We start from the raw sequence: 22,660 nt of genomic DNA, 5'->3' as shown, positions 1-22,660 counted from the left end.
CTCTGTGAGGGACTGGGCAGATATTGTTCCTATTTTGAAGAGGAAGCTGGGGCCACTTGGCCGAGGTCACACTTCCGAAGAAGTAGAGCTGGTGGACGCAAGATCTAATCTCCAGCAGTCTCCCCCTTGACCCCAGAACTTCCTTTTCTGCTTTGAAGACACTGCCTTCTCCCCAGCCCAAGCCAGAAACTACGAACTTTCCGGTGGTGCTCCTGCTCCTTTGAGGAAACAATCAGGGCTTGGGATACAGCTCAGGGGTAGAACACTTGCTTAGTACACAGAGAAGGGCCTTGGTTCCAGCTCCAGCACTACATGCATGTGAACACACACACACACACACACACACACACACACACACACACACACACACACACACTCATACAATCCTCTTCATACCAAACCTTCCCCAAGTCTCCGACCATCTGCTTCCACACCTCTAGGCCACCCACTGTTGCAGCTAACCTATCATCAGGTCCTGTAGACTGTCTCCATGGGCTTCTGTACCCCTTGCACTTTAGTCCCAACCCATCCCTCTCCGCCCGGAGCACCCTGTTCTTCCAGGTGGCCTCCATCTTCCCCATCCCTTCCTTTCCATCCCACTCCAGAATGCCCTCCCAGGTCCCTGGCATCCAGCTGGCCCCAGTTTCCCAGTGGCTCCCGTTCAGTTCCACAGCTCTGACCCTTAGTTCTGCAGTCACAGTACCCTTCAGGCCTAACTGTCACTGCCCCTCCTCGAAACACATACCTGCTGGTCCCTCCCTGTCCCCTTGCTCTAGCTTGGTTTAGGCCTCCTTCCTAGCGCTTCTCTCTGTTCCTTCATGCAAGGTTCCAGCCTTCTAACTGGAGGAGATGTGAGGACATGTGTTCCTCAACGTCTGCCCTGCCCAAGGCCCTGCAGGGATTCAGTGGCTGGCTACACCGGGATCCCAAGGATGTTGGTACTGATGTGCTAGGTCATGAAACAAGTTGACAGGTAAGAAGGCAGGGACTACCAAGGGGAAAGTCAAGACCAGATGTTCAGAAAAATAGAAATGTTCACAGGCCCCCAAGACAGAGCTACCTCCATTCCTGACCATCTTCAGGCTCTGTTCTAGGGGCCAACAGCCTCAGAGCACTCCCGTCCCTGAGATGACCTGGTTGGTTCCTGCTGCCCAGGAGAATTCTGTGGGCACAAAGCTCAGGGAGCCCTGCTCTTTGGCCCAACAGTCCCTGCAGGGCCAGCCTTCTACCAGCCAGCGGACAGGCACTGCCAGGGGAGCTGTTCACTGCCCCTGGGTGGCTATGACCCGTTCCCCACACGCTTGGTTTCCTTCCCAGGATCAGAATTCCTCATGAAGCCCTGCAGGAGCACAGAGCTGCAGAGCCAGGCAGCTCTCAGCTCACCTTTTCTGGAACTGTCCCCAGTCTGCACAGTGTTTGGAGTGGCTGATGCCAGACTTGCTCTGTCTTATGTGACTGCATCCAGACTGGAGTTCAGTAGACCAAAGGTGGAGACCTGACCTGAGCAGGCTCAACCTGACCCTTTAGGAATGCATACTCTGAAGTGGACAGACCTCGCTCTATCTGAGCATGGCTGGAACTGTGCAGGAACACACAGGACCCGTGAGCCCTGGACAGAAGCAGCCAGAGAGCAGAGAGAGAAGCCGACAAAGAGCTGAGCAACAGCAGGAATTTCCCCAGGCACCGATCCTGCCTGTAGGTCCTTCTTGCCAAATTAAGCTAGATTCAGTTGGTTTGCATTACTCATGATCTGGGGGGGTCCTAATATAGCTGGGGTCTCCCTTTTAAGCTTTTCCAAGAATACAAAGCAGGTGTTCCACAAAGGTTTGTGGAATGAAGGAAAACTGGCCCCAGATTTGGGCTTTCCTATTTCTGCCAAAGGCACCATTGTACTCCACAAATACGCTACATAAAGTGAGGAACTCAGTCAGCCCCAGGCTGCTCAAATTAAATGCACTTTCCTTGCCTAAAATACATCACATCCTCATTTTCATCTCTTCTTCGGAGCAAATCAGCACTAAAAGGAAAGGCAGGCAGGAGCAGGTCAGAAATAACAAGCCTTCAAAGTACAGGCCAGCAGGGCAAACTGAAGCTGCAAACTGTGCCATTCTCTACTGTCCTCACTACAAAGCAACCGCCCCGCCAAGGGTGGTGGCGCACACCTTTAATCCAGCACTCGGGGGGCAGAGGCAGGTGAATCTCTGAGTTCGAGGCCAGCCTGGTCTACAGAGCAAGTTCCAGAACAGCCAGGACTACACAGAGAAACCCTGTCTTGAAAAACCAAAACCAAACAAACACCTAAAACATTGCCCTGAGATTTCTGCCCTCTACCACATCCCCAATCTGTCCAGGATGACCGTCAGTCTCAAACAGGGCCCAAAGCTAAGAACAATGTCAATGTGTCATTAATCCCAGAGTCCACACACAGGCTAGACCCAAGAGTTCTAAGGCTGGAAGACCCATTTAGAGGAGCATTTTGTTTAGTAGTTTTCAAAACGTGCACTTTATAGGACCTGAAGACCTAAGGATAATCTTTGGGGGACCATTCTCCCTGGCTTCTATCAAAGCAGTGTCCATTTGGTTGTATTTATTGAGGCTCCTGTGACTCCATTTGCAAGGGCTGCAGTAGTTAAAAATGTTTTAAGAATCCTGGTCCAGACCAACTCCATCATTCAGAAAAGGAGTCAGAGACTCATGCCTTATGTGGAGGAGACTTGCTCTGGACTGTTCCTATCATGCCACACCCCCAGCAGACAGCTCAGTCTGAGGTGACCCTGCCAGCATCAGCGGAAGGGTGATGCTAAATGGCCTGACAACGCGGGGCTGTCCTGATGCTGGTCCTCCGCTATATATAGTTTCTCCCCTGAAATGACCTCACACAGTAGAAAGGTCTGCGGTGTGGCCAAACTGGCTGTGTCTGTGAGTTCAGAGGAGGGCTTCTGGAGAAAGTAGGTGGCAAATGGGGAGGGTCCTCAGGAAGGGGGGACAGGAGGTGGCAGCAAATATTTCAGACAATTCTGGTGAAATTCTTGTCCTTGACCCCTGAAGGATCAGAGGTGTCAGCCTGACATTCTTATGAGGCGGGTGAGTGATGAAATGAGCCCCAAATCTTTTAAAACTTTTTAAAGATTTACTTATTGTATGTGTGTGAGTGTTTTGCTCACACATATATCTGTGCACCACATTCATGCCTAGTGTCCTTGGAGGTCAGAAAAAGACACTGGAGCTGGAGTTACGGATGGCTGAGAGCTGTAGGTGGGTACTGGGAATCTGCAAGATTCCAGTCCTCTGCAAGTACAAGTGCTGTTAATCACTGAGCCATATCTCCAGTCCCAAGTCCCAAACCTTAAGTGGTAAAACCACCATGGATGACAGGCTCCAATCCTGCTGTTCACAACGCCAGGTGCTTATTCCCAAGTCACTTACATGTATATGCTTCCCTTGTACAAAATCCAACAGGGCCGCCCATTTATCCAAACACCCGGATTACTATGCAAGATCTTAGTGTAGAAGAGCAGAGAAAGGGACTAGATAAACATCAGAGGAGAATGCAGACTCTCCGGGTGATGGGAATACAAAGATTTCTTCTTTGGGCTTCTAGCACTTAATTCACATTTTTGTGTGAAAGCACCTTGCTTTGACAATAAAGAAAACGGTATTGCTTATTTCTCTACCACGTGCAGCCTCTTTTCAAGTCATCCCCACCTTCCTATAAACTGCCCTTTTACGCCTGCTCTCTGCTCTCTTCTAACCCTGCCCAGTCCTGCCTCACAAGGAGCAACTCAGCTCCGTCCCGTATACCTGGCGTCTAAGGGACCTCCTTACCTCACCCCACCTAACTGTCTACACATTGCCTTTGGCTCAACTTGTCTATACTGTGTCACTCAACGCTTGTCCACACAGTTGCTATGGTGAAATGGTACCCGGCCTGTGCCTTTGTTTCCTTCTTGAGGCAGTCCGTAAGCCATCACAGATGATGTGATGGACAAGTATGCCATGGACTCCTGTTTGTGAAGCAGGACAGACTACACAAAGAACACAGGAAGCAGGGCCATACTTCCTTTCAGGTACCAGGACATCCAGTTCATACCACATCTGCACTGACTAGTGGCTTGATCCTCAGACCCCCCAAGTTATTCTCCCTGCATCCCCCCCAATACCAGTCCCTTTCCCTTGATGGGTGATCTGGATAAGCCCGTCCACTTCACTGACACTTCACCTCTATAACTGAGCCCTTGCCTGTCCTCCCCCTCCCCCATCTACCTACACCCGATCTGGCACAGTATGGTGGAGAGAAACATGAAGAACGGGCCTAAGGCTGCAGCTGCTTCCGGGAAGCAGTCTCTGGGCCGTGGCCCTCATGCCAAAGGAAAGGTGCTGCAGCAGGCCTTGAGAAGAAGTGTCTGATGGTCAAGGTCTGGCCACCTAGGCCTGCCTCTTTCACTCAGCACCTTCAACAGGAAGGGTCAGCTTCAGGTTACAGGCATTCTCCAGAGAATGAGGCTGTCCTTTTGCCTACTGACTCCAAAGGCTAGTCCATCCTGTCTTTGGAGAGACCCCAAGTAACAGGGTGAATAAGAGGAAATGTTTAAAGGATTCTGTTGGACCACGTAAAAATTCACAGGAGCAGTAAGTTTCAAGCCAAATCATATCTCCAATCTCCTCAGCAACTGGACCTGGACCAGGTTATTCCAGGAATATCACAGAGAGCCAGACTCAGATGAGCTCTGGGTTCTGTGGAGCAGGCAGGAGAGTTCAGAGAACACAGAGTAAACAGAAGTTGGCCTGGGGCATAAACTGGCTGTGCAGAGCACTGTGGGCTCCCTCGGGCACTGCCTCCTAGGTTCCTTTGGCGTCTTGGCACTGTGAACTATGGATGTGCCTGGAGGGGTAGGTGTGGGCAGGAGAAAACTGATTTTGAGAAACCAGTCACAGAAACTCAGTATTATTCAGCCTATGACACTGTGAGCTCCGGGAGGAACTGGAGCTAACCCTTTATGTTATGTACCTCTCACTTCTGGCAAGGTAGTTCACAGAGAGGCAGTTTAGCCAGGGTGGTTAGGTACAGCTCCCACACAGCAGCCAAGGATGTCACTCACTATTGGAGTGCTTGCCTAACATGCACCCAGCCGTGGTCCTCCAAAGTCTTGGTTTCCTCACCTGTTAGGACTCCACTGAAGTGGAATCGATGGGGCCAATACTGCAAGATCGATGAGAAAACTGAAGACTGACTGTTAACACTTGGGAAGGGACTTACCATAAGTATGGTAACAGATTAATCAATTGTACTGACTTCAATGACAAGATTCCTGCAGCTTGGGGGCAGGGCTTGGGCAATAAAACAGTGTGTGAGTCTACCAGGCGAGAACAGGGTGCTTTTACTCGGAAAAACAAAACACGAACCTTGTGTGTGATATCCCATATCAGAGGGTGAGTGTGGCCTGCCCCAGATGCTCCTGCAGTGGCTGTGGGAGGACAGACTTAGGAACGCTGTTATAAACGTACTTTCTGGAACCTTCAGGAGGCACAGCACAAGCACTGGCAGAAGTAGGGTAGTGTTAGTCACAAGTGGCAATGATGCCAGGAAACCAGCTATACCTGTTTAGAGACCAGTGAGCCCTCTGCTGCAATGGAAGGGAGGCAGGTAGGGCAGAGAGGGAACCCAAGGCTGAGAGCGTCAGAAAGAATGATCTGGAGTCCAAGGTCTTCCATTTCTCTCTATGTGAACCCCCTTCCATTTCTCACACAGTAGTTAGTATCACCAAGCCTCTCCCCTACAGTGAAGAAACACTTGCCTGGTTTTTGGGGGGAGGGGGGCTCTATAAGACAGGTGTAAATGCTTTTATTACATGTAAACCAACAGGACTGGAGCCTAAGTACTGGTGCTGCTTCTCAGGTGTGCAAAGTGGTTCTGGTGACAAAGACATCCTAAACACCTGAAAGGTCAGAGGGGCGAAGCTGACCTGCATCAGACAAGTATACAAAGCTCCAGGAAGGAACCCCCCAAAGAGTCTCAGAGACTAGAGTTCAGCCAAACTGGAGGTAGGCCCCAGCAAACTGAGTGCACTCCCCAGCTTTGACCTACTGAGCAAGAAATGTCTAAGCCTGTTTGGAGAGAGCCTACAACAGCCACTGGCTGCCGCTGAAATCATCAGCGAGAGAGGCCAGCTGGGAGCACTGCCAATGATTTGCTACTAATGAGAGTTGAAGTTCTCAAGTTTTTGTGAATGATTCACATTTCAAAAAATGAAGCTGAATTCAAGGCTATCTCCATAATAACATCACTGTCTGGCAACTTGCTTACAATTTGTCTTCCTGAATAAATGGAATTAAAAAGAATGGTAGCTAACCCAAGGAATAACTGAGGAATCTGGCCTGGCATTTGAACATCAGTTGCTTATCTTAACTGGGGGAGGGGTAGATGGAAGACAGCTGCCAAGCACAGAAGAAACAGTAAATAACAACTAACATTACTGTATGTTTAACTGTGCCCTGGGCACAATTCTTTACCCAGAGTAGCTCATTTAATCCTCGTTACAACCCTTTGAAGTAGGTACTGCTTCTCCATTTTACAGATGAACAAACTGAGAGCTAAAAAAATTCAAATTAACTTGACGAAGATTACATAGCTAATGAGCTAGATGATCTGGGATAATACAAATAGACACCAAATGAATAAGATATTTACCATAATTACCACAGTTTCCTGTCACCAAAAGAAAGCTATCTCACAATCTTCCTCTAAAGAACTCCAGTGTTTGTGAATCAAGGGAAACTCATGGCCAGTCCTACTGTACACTCGACTGCAGGCAGGACCACAGGGTGGCCGCCAGCAGACTTCCCAGGTCAGAGGGTGAGCTACCCTCTGCTTCCTCTCAACACTGGGGAAGAAAGACAAGACTCAAAGGAACCCAGGGCATTACCTTGGTTATCTTCAGTAAGAACCCAGCACCATTCCCTAAAATGGACGTGGGCACTTAGCTGATCCCTCCCACTCATTATCACACTTAACCCCTGAGCACTCTAAATAGCTACTCTGGTCCCCACTTTACTGATGCAGAAACTGAAGCTCTGCCCTGAGGTTTTCACACATAAGAAAGCAGTGGAGGGGCTCAAGAGATGGCTCAGCGGTTAAGAGCACTGGCTGCTCTTCCAGAGGTCCCAGGTTCAATTCCCAGCACCCACATGACCTTCTTCTGGCCTCCCTGAACACCAGCATACAGACACACATGCAGGCAAAACAGCCATACACATTAAAAAAAAAAAATCTGGGACAGTTTAGGACCCCAGTCAAGTCTCAGTGCCCGCAAGGAGAAAAGTGACTCCTGCCCAGCCTACCTATCAGGAAGGCTGTGGGGGATCAAACAGTACACAGTGGTTGAGAAAGCACTCTGAAAACTACAAAATGCTGAGCAAAGCAAGGGATCATTCATCTTACTAATCACAAAGAGTGACGCCTGATTCTGCAAGCACTTTGCTAATGTGACTCTCTCTTGCTTCTTTTCCCTTGGGAGTAGGAGAATAATTCAAAGGCTGCAAAGCGTGGGCAACTCCTTTCTTCAAGTCCCTGGCACCTGGGAGTTGGAAAGTGGGGGTTCACTCTGGGAGAAGGCGGAGGAAGTAAGAGCATTTGCATTCTATTGGTGTTTTTCTCTTTAGGATCAGGATCTTGGCTGGGATTCCATCGCCTCCAGCATTAAGCCCTCAAACAACAGTGCTGGCACATCTATCAAGTACCTACTATGTGCCAAGAGGATGATGGCTGGGTTTTTCTGCCTGTGAAGGTATGGTCTGGGGCCAGGAAACTAGACAAGGTAGAATGAGCAAGGGCAGGGGGGAGCTCTCCATCATGGAGTTGTATAGACCTCACAGCTGTCAGCCTGGCCACTTCCCATGGGCTGGTTAGGCTGCAGCAACACACAGGCTCTGTGGGCATGAAATTAAGAGTTCAGGGCCTTGCCAGGCGGTGATGGTACATACCTTTAATCCCAGCACTTGGGAGATAAAAGCAAGAGAATCTCTGAGTTCGTGGCCAGCCTGGTCTAATGATCGAGTATCAGGACAGTTGGGGTACATAGAAAATGCTGTCTCAAAAAACAAAAACAAACAAAAAGAGTTCAAGGCCTCAGGCTGGATTCTGTTGCTACCTCTTCTCAGTACTATGACCACCATCAACTACTTTGCCTTCCTGGCCATGGTATCAACAGAGAAAACTGTTCCCACAGGTAAAATAGAAGACAAAATGATTGCCGGGCCGGTGGTGGTGGTGGTGGCGGCGGCGGCGGCGGCGGCGGCGGCGGCGGCGGCGGCGGCGGCGGCGGCGGCGGCACACGCCTTTAATCCCAGCACTCGGGAGGCAGAGCCAGGCGGATCTCTGTGAGTTCAAGGCCAGCCTGGGCTACCAAGTGAGTTCCAGGAAAGGCGCAAAGCTACACAGAGAAACTCTGTCTCGAAAAACCAAAAAAAAAAAAAAAAAAAAAAAAAAAAAAAAAAAAAAAAAAAAAGACAAAATGAGATAAGGCCTGTGCGGGGGTTTTAGCAAGACACCTGGAGATAAGTGATAAGTGTAGTGGTGCACACCTTTGATCCTAGTACTCAGGAGGCGGAGGCAGGCAGTTCTCTGACTTCGAGGCCAGCCTGGTCTCAAGAGGGAGTTCTAGGACAGCCAGGGCTACACAGAGAAATCCTGTCTCAAAAAAATCACCAACAACAAACAGCAGCAAAGAAACAAACTACTTTTGTTTCTGTTTTGTTTTATTGAGATAGGATCTCAACATGTATCCCTGACTGGTCTGGAACTCATGTAGACTAGGATGGCTTCATGAGCCATCCTCTTGCCTCTGCTTCCCTAGTGAGAGACCCCCATGACTGGTAACATAAACTAGAGGCTAGACGACTACAACTTCCAGCCCACCCTGGGCTACCTAATGAGTCTGAGGCCACTTTGAGCTAGATGGTAAAGCTCTGTCTCAAGAATTTAAAAATAACATTAAAACCAGAAACAACGAAAGTGGTTCTTTTTCTCCTACTCAACGAGACAATGGTGTCCGGGAGCCTGAGCTCTGACATCGCAGCTCATCGGGCTTCACTGCGGTGCTGCAAAGAGCTGTGTGGCCTTACACAGCAAGGCTCTCTCTCAGGGACTGTTTCTTTAAAGGACGATGATGGCAGCCTTTGGTTGTGAGGATTCACCTGGATCCTGCACCTGATGCTCCAGGAGCATGGTGTGCCCCGGAGGACCTCCTGCTAGCTAAATCTCTGCATCCTCAAAAACAACAAACTTACAGCCTCTGGGCTCACCTGTCAGGTGCACACTCCTTGCTGACTCTCAGGCAGGGCCCAGGCTTAGGCTCTGGAAAACACACACACTTCACTCTAGGCTCCTAGAACAAGGCTCTCAGAAGAAACGGGAACACAAGGTATTCCGCTGCTGTCAGCCCCACACAGACACAGGACTGCAGAGGATCCAGCCCCTTTCCTGATGGGCTGTCCTGAGAGCCATTAAAAAACAGGCTTGAGGATGGTGCAAGTGTGATGCACACAGAGCTCAAGTCTCCCTCCTGAACACGTTGAAAGTACGGGAGATGCTGTCCTTGAAGGGGGGAAGGGCATGTATGGCCTTGGGTGGCCAAGCAGTTTGCCAAGTAGCCAAAGCCATGGGACACAGCCTACCTTCCTCATGGGAACCACAGGTCTACCCACCCCTGTTGTCTGCAAAAGGAACAGACAAGTGGCTCTTAGGCCTGAGTAAGATGACCCTTTAGAAGCCAGCTGGATTATCAGAACACAGAAATGTATCTACCCCAACTGCCGGCCATGGAGTTAGAAACCCAGAAGCAAGCCAGATTCTGACTGACCAGAAGAGAGGTTGGCCTACACGCAAGCCCATGCATTGTACCCTCTGGAATACCCCTCAGGCTTCAAGTTTGAATCTACTGCCCTTTCTCTGGACCTAAGAAGCTCTGCTGTCTGTGTCCCTGGGGCACTGGAGGGGCACCTGAGCCCACCAGAAATGTCCACTACATGATAAACCATTAGCTTGGGTATTTTAAAGACACATAAGCAAAACAGCAGGCCAATGAGGTATTAGTCCTCTTTGTGAAAAGACACTCTGACACATGATACAATATGAATACTGAAAATATGCTAGTCAGGCATGGTGCCACACTCCTGTAATCTTAACACTCAGAAGGCCGGGGCAAGGCACTGAACAGATATGAGTTCACAGCCAGCCCAGTCTGAGCTACTGAGTGAGACCACCTCTAAAAACCAAGGCAGGGTAGCTGAGGGTCGAGCACTTGCCTGCCTGTGTAAGGTCCTGGATGTCGTCCTTAGTACCATTAAAAACTAAAGGACAGGCTGGGCGGTGGTGGCACATGCCTTTAATCCCAGCACTCGGGAGGCAGAGGCAGGCAGGTCTCTGTGAGTTCAAGGCCAGTCTGGTCTCCAAAGCGAGTTCCAGGAAAGTCACAAAGCTACACAGAGAAACCCTGTCTCGAAAAACCAAACAAAAAACTAAAGGACATTTCATATTTGTGTGTGGTTAGCCATAGGGGTTTTGTTTGCTTGTTTTGTTAACCCAGGCTGGCCTCAGACTTGCTATGTAGCCTAAACTGACCCTGAACTCCTGATTCATGTGTCTCCACTTCCTGAGTGACCCATCTTAACTAGATTGCTTGTTTTTGGTTTTGTTTTTATTGGAAAGGGGGAAAGGGACCACAAATTTCCAGGAAGAAGACTGAGCAAGGGTCACAGGTGGAAACAGCTCAGCAGTGGAGCCGTGGGGGGGGGGGGGGGAGGCGGAGTCCTCAGCCCTACAGCCTAGAGCTCACATTCTCAGAGGCTCAGGAACTAACCAGGTAGGATGACTTGACTTTCCTTCTGCCCATCACTCTTCTCCCACCCAGAACTCTCTTCTTTCTAATCGAAAGCTTCTGAGGCCTGTTGTGATCCCCACGCCCACTAAGCGGCTGCTTTACACACACAAGGAGTACTTCAACAACCCAGAGTTACAATATGTTCTCTATCTACCTTGCTCAAGGAGAAGCTCAATCATTTCAGTGATTCCCATCCAAAAATAGGTTTTAACTAGATCTATTATAGTTTTGCACCTTAAGAAGAGTAAGCTTCAGTGATCTAAAGGGGAAAAAAAGTCGCTGGATATGTCTGTCTTCGTAAAAATCCTCTAACTTTGAGTAGAAACCTTTGAAGTTCACAAAGCCTCTTTTTCAACCAGGGTGTCATGCCAGTCTTATATGCTCTGTCAGAGGTCAACAGAGAGACAGTCTCTCTATTACATTAACGGGGAAACTGAGGCTTAAAGAGATCAAGAGGCTTACCCAAAGCCATACAAACAACTAGACTGGAGAAGAGAACCAAAGTCTCATTTCCCACCAATGCCAGATGAAAGCCTGGACTGGGACCATGAAGCCACAAACAGAATTTAAAATTATTTCGCTCACTTCGTCCTCATAAGTTCTTCTTGTGGCAGTGAACTAGAAGCATTGTCGCATACAGACATCCACGTATGTGTACAGCTTAAGATACACATCTATACAGAGAGGGTCAGCCAAGCATGAGACAAATGACCTACCCCACAAAACCAATCATGAGTGTAGCAAGAGACTAAATGCTCCCTCCTTTTTGAATACATCTGACCTTGACTACTTCATGCTTCTTGACCTCAACACAATCCATACCTGACAGAGCCCAGGCAGTTTTGATACAAGCTGTACCATATTTCTGTGAACCAGGCAGGAAGCAGACACACCTTTGTTCTCCTTTTTAACAGCTGGACAAGAAAAAGGAGGTTAAAGAAATCTCTAGGTTTCTTTTCAGCTCTGAAATTCTATGATTCTAAAAATGCTCTAACAAATCAATGGTGAAGAGGTCTGCAATCCACATTACTTAACTTCCTGCCTCACATTCTATTGGGCAGCCTCTTCCCTGCCCTGAGTTAAGGACTTCGAACACCAGCCTACACATCAAACAGGAGTGCTCCTGGCTGGTTAGGACCCTCCAGGTAGGCTCTGCTCCTACCTGCCAGTATGAGGCTCCCACTGGGAATCACACCTCAGGTACTAAAAGGCTTATCCATTCCCTGGTAAGGGGCATGCTGGTCCTAGGCCACTCTGAGGTTGTAGACCAAGTCCCTTCCTCAGGATACCTGCTCTAACACAGGCAGGCTCATTTGGATCATCTACAGATCCCACTAACTGTTACATACTAATTTCATCCAAGAACTACTGATTAAGCGTTAAGTTAGGCATTGCTCTTGGCACTATACAGAGTAAGGGGGCCCAGTCAGTCTTAGGTGATGGTATGGATTATGGAGGAAAACAGAACAGGGAAGGGAAACAGATAATGCCAAGAGCAAAGGGAAGAGGACTGGTGTTCAAAAAGGATCATCTGGGAGGGCTAAGGAGAGGACGGGACTATTGCAGATTCCAAGGGTCTGGGAAGGGAAATGAAGAGAGCAGATGCCTAAGGAAAAGTGCATGGGTGTCTTGTAGGCCACCACAAGGACGATGAACAAGCTGGGGAGTCACAGAAGGGCTGAGCAGGGGAGTAACAAAATCTGACCTAGGGGTCACAGCATCACTGGCTGCTGTGATACAGTCGCCAGGAGGCCAAGGAGGAAGCGGGAAGGTCAGCTGAGAGGGTGAGGAGGGCTTGCTTGGCTGGGGGAAGGTGGTGCTACAGCAGGAGAGTCGGGGTCAGCACACAAGGCCAGAGCCAGCAGGACCTATTGATTAAATGGATATAGAGCCTGAGACAGGGAAACCTGAGAGTTTTGGGGGTGTGGACAACTGAGGAATGACATCACCAATGCCTGAGACAAGAACAACTTGGGGGGCAGTAACAGACAAGCAGGGAGTCAGTCTGGTTTGGATGTGTAAATGTGAGAAACCTTTTGAATGTAGAGATGTAGAACAAATAGAAAAATCTTCAAGGCTGGAGTTGGAAAGGATGGACTGATGTTATAAACATGGGAGTCACTAGCATATATAATACATAACTATAGGCATGATCATACAGGATTCACATGGGTAATCACGTGTCATTTTCTTGTGTGATTATTATCTGTACCCCCCAAGACTGTAAGCTCTGTGTGGCCAAGGATCAGGCCTGTCCACAGCCAGCAAGGTGCCTGGCACTCAGTAAATATGTACTGAGCAAATGGAGAAGCTGTTCAATTATTCCTTTAAGACTAGCCACGGCCCCCACAAGAAGCAAACTCCCTGCAACCACAGAGCCGAGCCCAGCCAGGCTGAAACAGGGTTCAGGGCTCTCCCCCGTGAGCTTTAGAGTACAGAATGCAAGTGGAGGCACCAGGCACATCACAGGGGCAGACATGTGGGTTTCAGCCCTGCCACATTCTCACAGGGTGGGGCCCCACAACAGACTGGCCTGCTCTGCCGCCTCGATTTCTCTCTGCCGAGGCTGGGACCCAGTGGCTGCACCCAGTTCCTGGGCAGGATACTGATGGACCTGAGCTACTGTGTGGGAAGTACCCTCCACAGGAATAAATCCTCGAGTAGTCTTGGAAGTAGCCAGGAGAGCCAACACCTACAGAAAGGGAACCTGAGCCTACTCAGGTTGTATTCAGAACGACAATTAAAAAAAAAAATACTGTTTTGTTTTGTTTTTTGGCTGTTTTGAGACAGGGTTTCTCTGCGTAACTCTAGCTGTCCTGGAATTTGCTCTTTAGACCAGTTGGCCTCGAACTCACAGAGATCTGTCTGTCTCTGCCTCCTGAATGTTAGGGTTAAAGGTGTGTGCTACCACGGATGGCTAAAAAGTACCTTTAAAAGTTGGCTACATAATAAGAAAAATTAATGACTATGTCTCAAAAAGCATTTAAAAATACATTAGTTTCTTTGAAATCTGTAGTTATTACCCAAAGAAAATTTAAAATGTCACTAAATGAAGAGTACTATAAGTGCATGGTATTCCTTTCCCCAGCCATTAGCATTCAAATAAGTTCCCAATGGGAAATGAGACAAATGTGGCTAGTAAACACTACTTATCTGGGGGCTGAGGGGTGGCTATCCCATCTATATCCCCAGAACCTGAGCTCAGTGCCAGCACCCACACTGGATGGCTCCAACTGCTAGTATCTCTAGCTCCAGGAGATCCAACCATCTTCTGGCCTCTGTGGGTATCCACAGACACAAACAGAACACACATAAATAAAATCAAAATAAATCTTAAAAACAGTATTTATTTCTATTTTAAAAAAATGACAATCAGGCCAGCAAGATGGCTCAGTGGGTAGGGTCTTCCTATCACTACTGACTGCCAGGAACTATGGTAAAGGAGAGAAGAGACTCCAGCAAAACGTCCTCTGACCGAGATTCCTCACCCAGGGGCACTGAGTCCGTGTCACTTGTCAAATGACTGAGAAGACAGAATTAAGGACAAAGGGTGGCACTGTGAGTCACCTTTCACTCCAGTAACTCCAGTTTGGAACAATCACCTTTCGGAAGAAGATAAAGCAGCAATAATGACCTTGAATAACTCTGTCCCCTGCTGACACATTAGAAATGTGGCTCAGAGAGGCATGTTGATCTGTCTAGATCAGAGGCCTAGGACTAGACTTCAGGCTCTTTCCATTTTTTTGTTTTGGTTTTTGAGACACGGTCTCACCATGTAACCCTGGGTTGGCCCGAAACTAAAACTGTAAACCAGGCCAGCCTCAAACTCACAGATTCTCCTGCCTCTGCATGCAGAGTGCTGGACTTCGAGGTGTGTGCCACAATGCCCAACCTCTCTCTCTCAAAAACAAACAAACAAACAAACAAAAAAAACAAAACAAAACAAAAAACAACGGCATCTATTTGTGTGCGTGTGTGCACTGTCCAGACATGAGTACAGAAATCAGAGAACAACTATTGGGAGGTCATCTCCTATCATGTGGGTCTCAAGGATTAAACTCAAGGGGCCAGGCTTGGTGCCAAGTGCCTTTACCTGCTGAGCCTCTTATTGGTGTCCCGTCCCAACCCCCCCCCATCTTTCCCCCAACCCCCCTTCCATGTCTCTGTTCAGGGTTTCTTTCCATTCAGAACAAAGGAAAGCAAAAAGTTACTGTTCACTTACTGTTCAGTTATGGGGAAGGGTCAGGCACACCCGTACCCAGTGATGGAGATTCAGTGGAGGGCTCTTCATATTCTAGGCCAGGATTTTACCTCTGAGCCATCCCCACCTGGCAGTTCTAGACATTAGTCTTACAACATGAAACTCTGTCCCTGTCAAAAGTAAGCTGCAGATATTACAAGATGCCAAGTACATGCTGCGAAGTTAAGAGGGATTCCTTCCCTCGTACCAAATCTGCCATCCTCCAGAGTAGCCCCTGGCTTTGGACTGTATGAATAAAACTATTCATAGTAGGGTCCACAGAATTAAAAGAACCATTCACTGGCAGGTTAAAAAAAAAAGTAGATATACTTCAGCAAAATGTTTGCATAAAAGATTAAAGCAGCAGGCTGAAGTCAGGTTAGCTTTCTACAGTAACAAAACCAAGTGCTTCCTCTGTGGGAGCCGCTGTGCTAAGTGCTGACTGTGTGCACGCACGGTCGTATGACTGATGAGTGACAAAGGCAGACCAGAGCACAAGGAAAAGACAGAATCCAGGTCTCCAGGCCTACAGTGTGGCTGCTGATAGAAGACTGTCAACTTCAAAGACACGACTAATAACATACAACAGATAATTGTTAAATAGGTAGCACAGGTAATGTGTCTGCAGGAGTTCTCAGAAGCAATCCTTCTGCGGGGGACCGTGGCGCTGCAAGGCAGGGTGCTTCAAGGGACATGGATATGAGCAGAGTATGTGACACAGATGCATGAAAATGTCAGAAATCAAACCCGTTATTTTGTATGCTAATTAAATTTTTTTTTTTAAAGAAGATAGGATGTAGTGGTACATTCCTATAATCCCAGCACTCTGGACACTGAGAGTTCAAGGTGAACCTAGGCTACATGGCTACACTAGCTACACAGGGAGTTCTAGGCCAGTCTGATTGTCTATATAGCATGGCTCTGTCTTGAAAGAAAAGAGGATGGATAGATGAATACAGGAGCTGAGGTGTACTCTGAAGAAAGGCTCTCATAAAGGAGAAATGGTATATGCAAACACTGCTGGTCTTATGTCAGTGAAGAGGAAGCAATCCAGTTATAAGAGGACAGGCCAGACTTGTACAGTCTTGAAATTTAAAGGTCTTGTAGAGGTAGATGGTACAGAGATTTTTGTTGTTGTTTATTGTTTGTTTTTTTAGAGACAGGGTTTCTCTGTGTAGATCCAGCTGTCCTGGAACTCACTCTGTAGACCAGGCTGTCCTCGAACTCATTCACCCGCTTCTGCCTCCTGAGTGTTGGGATTAAAGGCGTGCACCACCACTGTCTGGCCAGAACATTTCTTGAACATGTTCTAGTCTAGACACACCAGCGGCTTCTAGATGAACACTGTGTGCAGGTACCAGATGAATGACTGATGGAGCGCTCCCAGGAGAACTCAGTGCAGCTTAGAGGAAGAGATGGGCTCGAGGAGGCATGGAAACAACCAGGAGGGGAGGGGAATGTCTGCAAGACCCGCCATGGGAGAACAAGCAGGCTCTGTGGCTGGCTGACAGAAGACAGGACAAGTCACGTGAGCAAGGAAGGGCAGAACTTCATTTAGAGGGGTTGAACCAGGATATCCACAGTACCTATGTCCGCCTAGACACGGGGGTCCGGGAATCAAGCTAGTAACTAGGAGACAGGAGTATTTCTGATGAACAAAGGGTTGTGCAACTAAATAATTTATCTCTGGGAGGGAGTGTAATGAGAAAACTCAGAATGTCAAACTAAGCCACAGGTATCCTCAATCTAGCAGGTGAGGGTGGGGAAGAATAATCAAAAAGGAAAATCGGAGGCTACGGCTACAAAAAAAAAATTATAAAGGAAGGAAGCCAGAATATGGATAAGTGGACAAAAGAAGTGGTGGGAGTCTGAGATAGGAAAGGGTTGTCAACCGTGAAAACATGCTGCAAAATCAAGGACAGATTGATTATAAATAAGAAGGATTTGTTGATTGACTGAATGAATGAACAGAAGTCCTTGGTCAGAAGAATGGCCAGGGTTGCTTTCAAGAGGATTTTAGTAAGTTTTACCCCATCCTCCTATAAAAGCCTTTCTGCCTGCACAGACTGCCTTCCCTGCTTCCCCCGTGGTTCTCTCCATCCTCCTTCCCAGTTTCCACAAGCAAAACAACACACCTTCAGTGTCAAAGCAGACAGGAAACTCCAACTAGAGTTTCCACTTCATTAACAACTGCGCCTGTGGCTCCTCTTACATAAAGGGGTATGTGGTAACAAGGAGGAAGACGACACTGGATTCCAGCCCCGGTGGTTGAACTACTAACTAGCTGTGTGACTTAGGAGAAGCTGATTAACTTCTCTGGATTTGAGTTGTTACACAGAAGGGAGGTAGATCTGGAAATTCAGACCAGGGTTGAAGGTCCCTTTGTGCTCCACAGATTATCATTTGCATAAGTTCTTTGCAACACCCTCAGAGAAGTGAATACAAGACCCAGAGAAATGACCCTCAGACGGAGCGCCAAGACAGAAGGGGTGCACCAAGAAAGTGAAGACAGCGCTCTTGGCGCTTCGCAGACGGCCAGAGAGCAGATCTCATTCTCATGGCTGAGAGGGATCCCATTCCAAGGGCTGAGAAGGCTTGACGACACTCACCCCGCACCCCACCTTTCCTAGACTCCCAGACGGTCAGGAGGCTCTAAAAAGCCCTGCGGAGGGGTGGGGAGGAAAAAAGATTTCTATGCTATGGGCCAGCACTGCTTTTGAAAGTCGGATTCTCGCAGACACGATCTGCAGCCCGATAATGACACAGTGACTCTCTGGAAGGAGCGACTGTGTTCGCCTCGCTCGCTCCTACTTCTGGGGACGCAGGCTGCCCACGCCGCGCCCCGGCCGGCCGCTGGCCGACCCCGGCCGGGGCTGCCAGACCAGCGGCGCACTCGCCCGGCCCCCTCCGCCGGCCTCGCCGCGGTCTGGAAACATTTCCTGCCCCCGCCCCCACCCCCAGCTTCCCGGTGGGAGCGAGTTGGCCTCGCAGCCGGGTCAGCGCTCGCAGTTACCCCAACTCGCTTCCCAGCCAACCCTCGCCGGGGAGGGCCCCGTCTGGCTCCGAAAAACCAAGGGGAACCCAGGCGCCGAGCACCGAGGGAGGTCGCTCAGGAACCCCAGGGTTCGGGCAAGGCAGGGGCCAACTGGCGGCGCGCCGGGACCCCGCTGCCTTTCCTGGTGTTACCTGCTCGCTTGCGGGGGTGTCCCGGAGCAGCCGGCCTCTCCCGGCGCTGTCTCCCCACGCAGTTGCCCATGCTGGCTTCTCAACCGGTCCCCATGCACCGGAGACGGCAGGCGGCCGGCTGCTCCACGCTGCTGCCCCAAACCGCGGCGTCCCGGGGTCAACGGCTCCCGCAGCACGACATCGGGAGCTCCTGGATCTCCCTCGGGGCGCGCTCTGCCCGACGCCGGCTTCGCCACAAACTTTGCGGGCCAGGGGAGAGGGAGGTGGCCAGGCCAGGGGGGCCCGCGACAGTGGCCGGCCAGAGACCAGCCGGCTGGAGGGGCGGAGGGAGGGGGCGGACACCGCCGCAGCTACTCCTGGATCGCTCGCGGCTCCCAGCTGGGGCCGGCCCCCCGGAGCCTGTCAGTCACCTGCCTAACCCCGCCCCGGCCCGGCCCCGTTCCCTTCCTCCCGCTCGGGGTGCCCGTGCCACCGCCGCCGGCGGTCCCAGGTGCGCATGTGACCGACAGCACCGCCCCTCGGGCCGGGCCTGGTTTTCTCATTGGCTTCCCCCCGGGTGCGTACCGCCCCTCGGCCCCACCCAGCCAGGTGCCCGCCCTGCCGTCTGTCTCCCGGGGAGAGCGGCCGGGAATTATGCGCCCTCAACCGCCCCGGCTGCGTGCCCAGCAGTCGCTTCCCCTCCTCGTGCCGCGCCCCGGCCCAGGCCCCGCCCTCAGGGGAGGGGCCGTTGGGTCCCTGGAGGAACCGCCAGGCCCAGAGCCGGCAGGCACGTGACCTGGGAGCGCCCCGCCCCCGAGCCCCGCGCCCAACTATTGGCTGTGGAGGCGCGTGCGCGGAGAGGCTCAGCTCGTGGCCACGCCTACTTCCCCTCCCACAGTGTCTGGCTCGCGTCATGGCTGCCGCCACCGCTCTAGAGGAGGCGGCGGCGCCTATGGACGCCCTGTGTGGCCTCGTGCAAGACTTCGTCATGGGCCAGCAGGAGGGCCCCGCTGACCAGGTGGCTGCAGGTATGGAAAGCAGCGTCGCGAGGCTTCTGCGGGGGCCCGACCGTAGGAAGCGGCCTCAGCACCAGCGCGCGGCGGGAAGGGAGTCAAGGGAGAGGTGATTGTGATTGGTCCTCTGGTTGCTCGGCCCGCACCGCGAGCGCTGCAGCCCTCACAAGTTGGAGAGTCGCTTACATCTTCCTTAAAGCTTCCTTTACATTCTGCATCTTGCTGTAGTCCATAGAGATTCATTACATTTCTCCGACGACGACCCGCTCCCCTCCCCAGACCCAGCGAGTGCAAGAGACGTGTAGGGCACAACCCCCCGGAAGTGGAGCTGGGACTTGGACTCGTGTGTTCAGGTCCAAACCAGGTGCTTGCACCGTGGGACCGCGTTGTTTGTGGAGTGTTAAAGCGAGGAGGTGCAGGTTCGAAGGGTTACGCCTGGGTCTCCTGCCACCCTGGAAGTAGCATGCGCCACAGCTCTCTTGAGTAGTTGTAATTAGAAGGAGGAGGAGGAGAGGAGCCAGTCTGGGTCCGGGTCGGTGGGCGGGTAGATGTCTAGTGTTACAATTAAGGCTTCACTTAGGTGTCTTAGTGGGGTTTTTGATAAGTTAGCTTTACGACTTTTAAAAATAGCTCGTTTGTTTTCTTCCCAGAGTTCCAGTTTCAGGAATCCTTAGTTCTGACTTTATCCAGGATTTGAACAAATAAAATTCCAGGACAGGAAGCCTCGGAATTCTTTCTGAATGTTGAACGTTAGGATGCCTTCAGGGTCAGGTTTTAGAAATAGAGTAAAAAATCCATATAGATGCCTGTTTTCTTAAATTATTTTTGGACGTTTTGTGTGTTTGGGAGAAGTTTCTTGTGCAAATTGAGCAGATTAACTTAGAAAATATGAGAAATGAACAACTGCTAGAAATATGTGCTGGTCCTTAGCAATATTCCCCTTTTGTTCTGCCATTCTGTTATTACTGAGCACGTACTTTTCACCCAACATGGAAAGGATTGGGAACAAAAGTACAAATCAAATTGTATCTATGGACACAAAAAGATTATAATGTAGCGAAAGAGACAGCTGTGTGGTGAGAAGTAAGTATATGGTGGTTCGTATGAATTAAGGGACAAAAATGTCTGCTATTGACTGTGCTTGGTGGTTCCTGCCTTTAGTTCCAGAATTTGGCAGGAGGATGGCAAGTTTGATAGTGAGTTCTAGGCCAGCCTTGGCTGCAATGTGAGCTCCTATCTCCTCCCCCCCCAAAAAAAAGCCTGCTACTGCTTAAGCTTATAACATTTTACAACTTTATCAAGTATAGTCTGTTATGGGGTATTATTTATTATTTGTTTGTTTGTTTGTTTGAGACAAGGTGTCTCTCTATAGCCCTGGCTGTTCTAGAACTCACTCCGTAGACCAGGCTGACTGGCCTTGAACTCAGAGATCCACATACCTCTGCCATCCTGAGTGCTGGGATTGAAGTCATACAACACCACTGCCCAGCTTAAAGAATTTTATAAGGATCACACATCTACTACTTAGAGCCTATCATTAACATTTTTTCTGTACTTTGAATTATCACATACCCATTTAAACTGCAGAGATCAATACATTTATCTCTAAGTACTTTGGCATGTTTATCATTGACTAATGTTTGTTAATGGCTTATTTGGGGATAAAATTTATATCCAGTGAACTATATTGGGAACATTGTTTTTCACAGAGGTATATATTTAATCCCACCCCATTCCAAGATAGAGGATGTTACTATGTTAATGTTAATTGTAACTGTTTTTCCACATTTGTGCACTCTATGACAATAAATTTGTGGTTTTTGTGGATTCATAACATCTTGAAAAGATGATTTAAAGACTTCCTACATTTTTGTAGAATATATTGTTTATGTCTTTAAAAAAAAAAAAAAGAGCCTGAACTATCACATGGTTTAAAATGAACTCCGTTGAACCTGTGTGAATGAAGCCTGTTGTAATATATTCCTCTTAACTTAAAAGTTAGTGCAGAGGCATAGTAACCAGCAAGACTGAATGGTTGATAGAGCTGGATTCTATTTAACCTTGGATCTGAATGACCTGTTGTAGGTAATAGGACTATGTTTAGCTCTTTTAGCAAGAGCCTGTAAATGAAAGGAAATGTAGGAAGGAAATTATGGAATTTATGACAGGAAATTTAGTTGGTATTCCCAAACTTCAATCATAGTTGTTAGGTTATGGGATGTTGACAAGTTTGGACTATTCCCAGAGTATGATGCGCTTTCTCCAGCCTAAGTCAATCCGTGTTCATACTGAACGCATCAGCTTTTGAAGCAGCAGCTCTTTTACTAGTTACAAATGCAGAAGGAATGACCTGTGATCACAAAGGAACCGCCAACTTTGTTTTGCACCTGGTGGTTTCTGGTGGAAACAGTTGTCAGCTCCCAAGAACCTGCAAGTACTAGAAAGGAAATGACTTGGCAGCACAGGAATTAAGGCCTTTCAGACAGGCATTCAAAGACATCCAGTACTTGATCCTAGCCTTTATTCTCACCATTGACCTCTTGGACACTTAGTTTCAGGAACCAGCCTTCATTCTCTATTTCCTGAGTGTTTTCCTTCCAGTTCCTTCTACTAGCTATATCTAATCCAAATTAGACCTCCTACTCAAGGCCTGGTTCAAGTGCTGTTCCCCCAGTATTTCCTTATTACCCTGGCCAGACAACATGTCACTTCAGACTCTAATAGACTTCTCACCCACTCATGCACTCACTAGCAAAATTGTTTCACAGGTATATCTGTATAGATAACCACATCTACCCACAGAGTCTTCTGGAACATAAGTAGACACACCATAGAACTACTTAGGGGCCAGAGAGGTGGCTGAGTGAGTAAAGGATACTTGATATCCTGAGGTCAGCCCTCTGGACACAAATGGAGAAAAGAGAGAACAGATTTTTGTGTATACTGTGGCACACACACACAAGATATAAAAAGAAAAGTTTTTGTGACTAGAATTAAAGATGCTGGAAGAATCTTTGGAATTTGAGCTATAAGACTCAAAGGCAATAAAAAGACTACCCTAGATGAACCCAGAGATTTGAGCCTAGGGACCAGGAAATAGAAGAAGTAACTGTACCCCAAAGCAGGCAAGGATGGAGCTGATTTTAGATGGAGCGATTTTTGGACATGCTGCCTTTTTAGATAGTGGATAAACTCCCCCCCCCCCCCCATTAGGGGTTTCCTTCACTTCAGTCTTAATTATATTGTATTTTGCTACATTTTTTGATTGCCAGAAGAAACCACTATTCCTGAAGTAAAATTACTGTTAAAGGAATAAAGAGTAACTGTAAAGAAATTACTGTGGCATCATCAGAAAGGTTTTTATT

The 22,660-nt window shown here is 48.9% G+C and overlaps 2 protein-coding genes across 3 annotated transcripts in view; one reads left to right on the top strand and one right to left on the bottom strand.

Moving 5' to 3' along the window:
• The window catches only part of Ubtd1 (ubiquitin domain containing 1), a 59,646-nt gene extending 40,694 nt beyond the window's left edge, over positions 1-18,952 (bottom strand). Inside the window, exon 1 of the mRNA XM_006990464.4 lies at positions 18,304-18,952. Coding sequence (XP_006990526.1) covers positions 18,304-18,373 — 70 coding nt within the window. The 5' untranslated portion in view covers positions 18,374-18,952. The remainder of the gene's footprint in view (positions 1-18,303) is intronic.
• A 112-nt stretch (positions 18,953-19,064) lies between these two features.
• The window catches only part of Mms19 (MMS19 cytosolic iron-sulfur assembly component), a 39,797-nt gene continuing 36,201 nt past the window's right edge, over positions 19,065-22,660 (top strand). The window contains exon 1 of one of the 2 annotated variants that reach the window (XM_016008755.3): positions 19,065-19,310. In XM_016008755.3, the coding sequence (XP_015864241.1) occupies positions 19,196-19,310 (115 nt within the window). In that variant the 5' untranslated portion in view covers positions 19,065-19,195. The remainder of the gene's footprint in view (positions 19,311-22,660) is intronic. The other variant, XM_006990463.4, reaches the window with a different exon arrangement.

The sequence above is a fragment of the Peromyscus maniculatus genome, chromosome 1 (assembly GCF_049852395.1).
Source record: "Peromyscus maniculatus bairdii isolate BWxNUB_F1_BW_parent chromosome 1, HU_Pman_BW_mat_3.1, whole genome shotgun sequence".
Taxonomy (NCBI): Eukaryota; Metazoa; Chordata; class Mammalia; order Rodentia; family Cricetidae; genus Peromyscus; species Peromyscus maniculatus.
The sequence above is the reverse complement of the archived record's forward strand: the minus strand, read 5'-3'. Positions and strand labels throughout refer to the sequence as shown.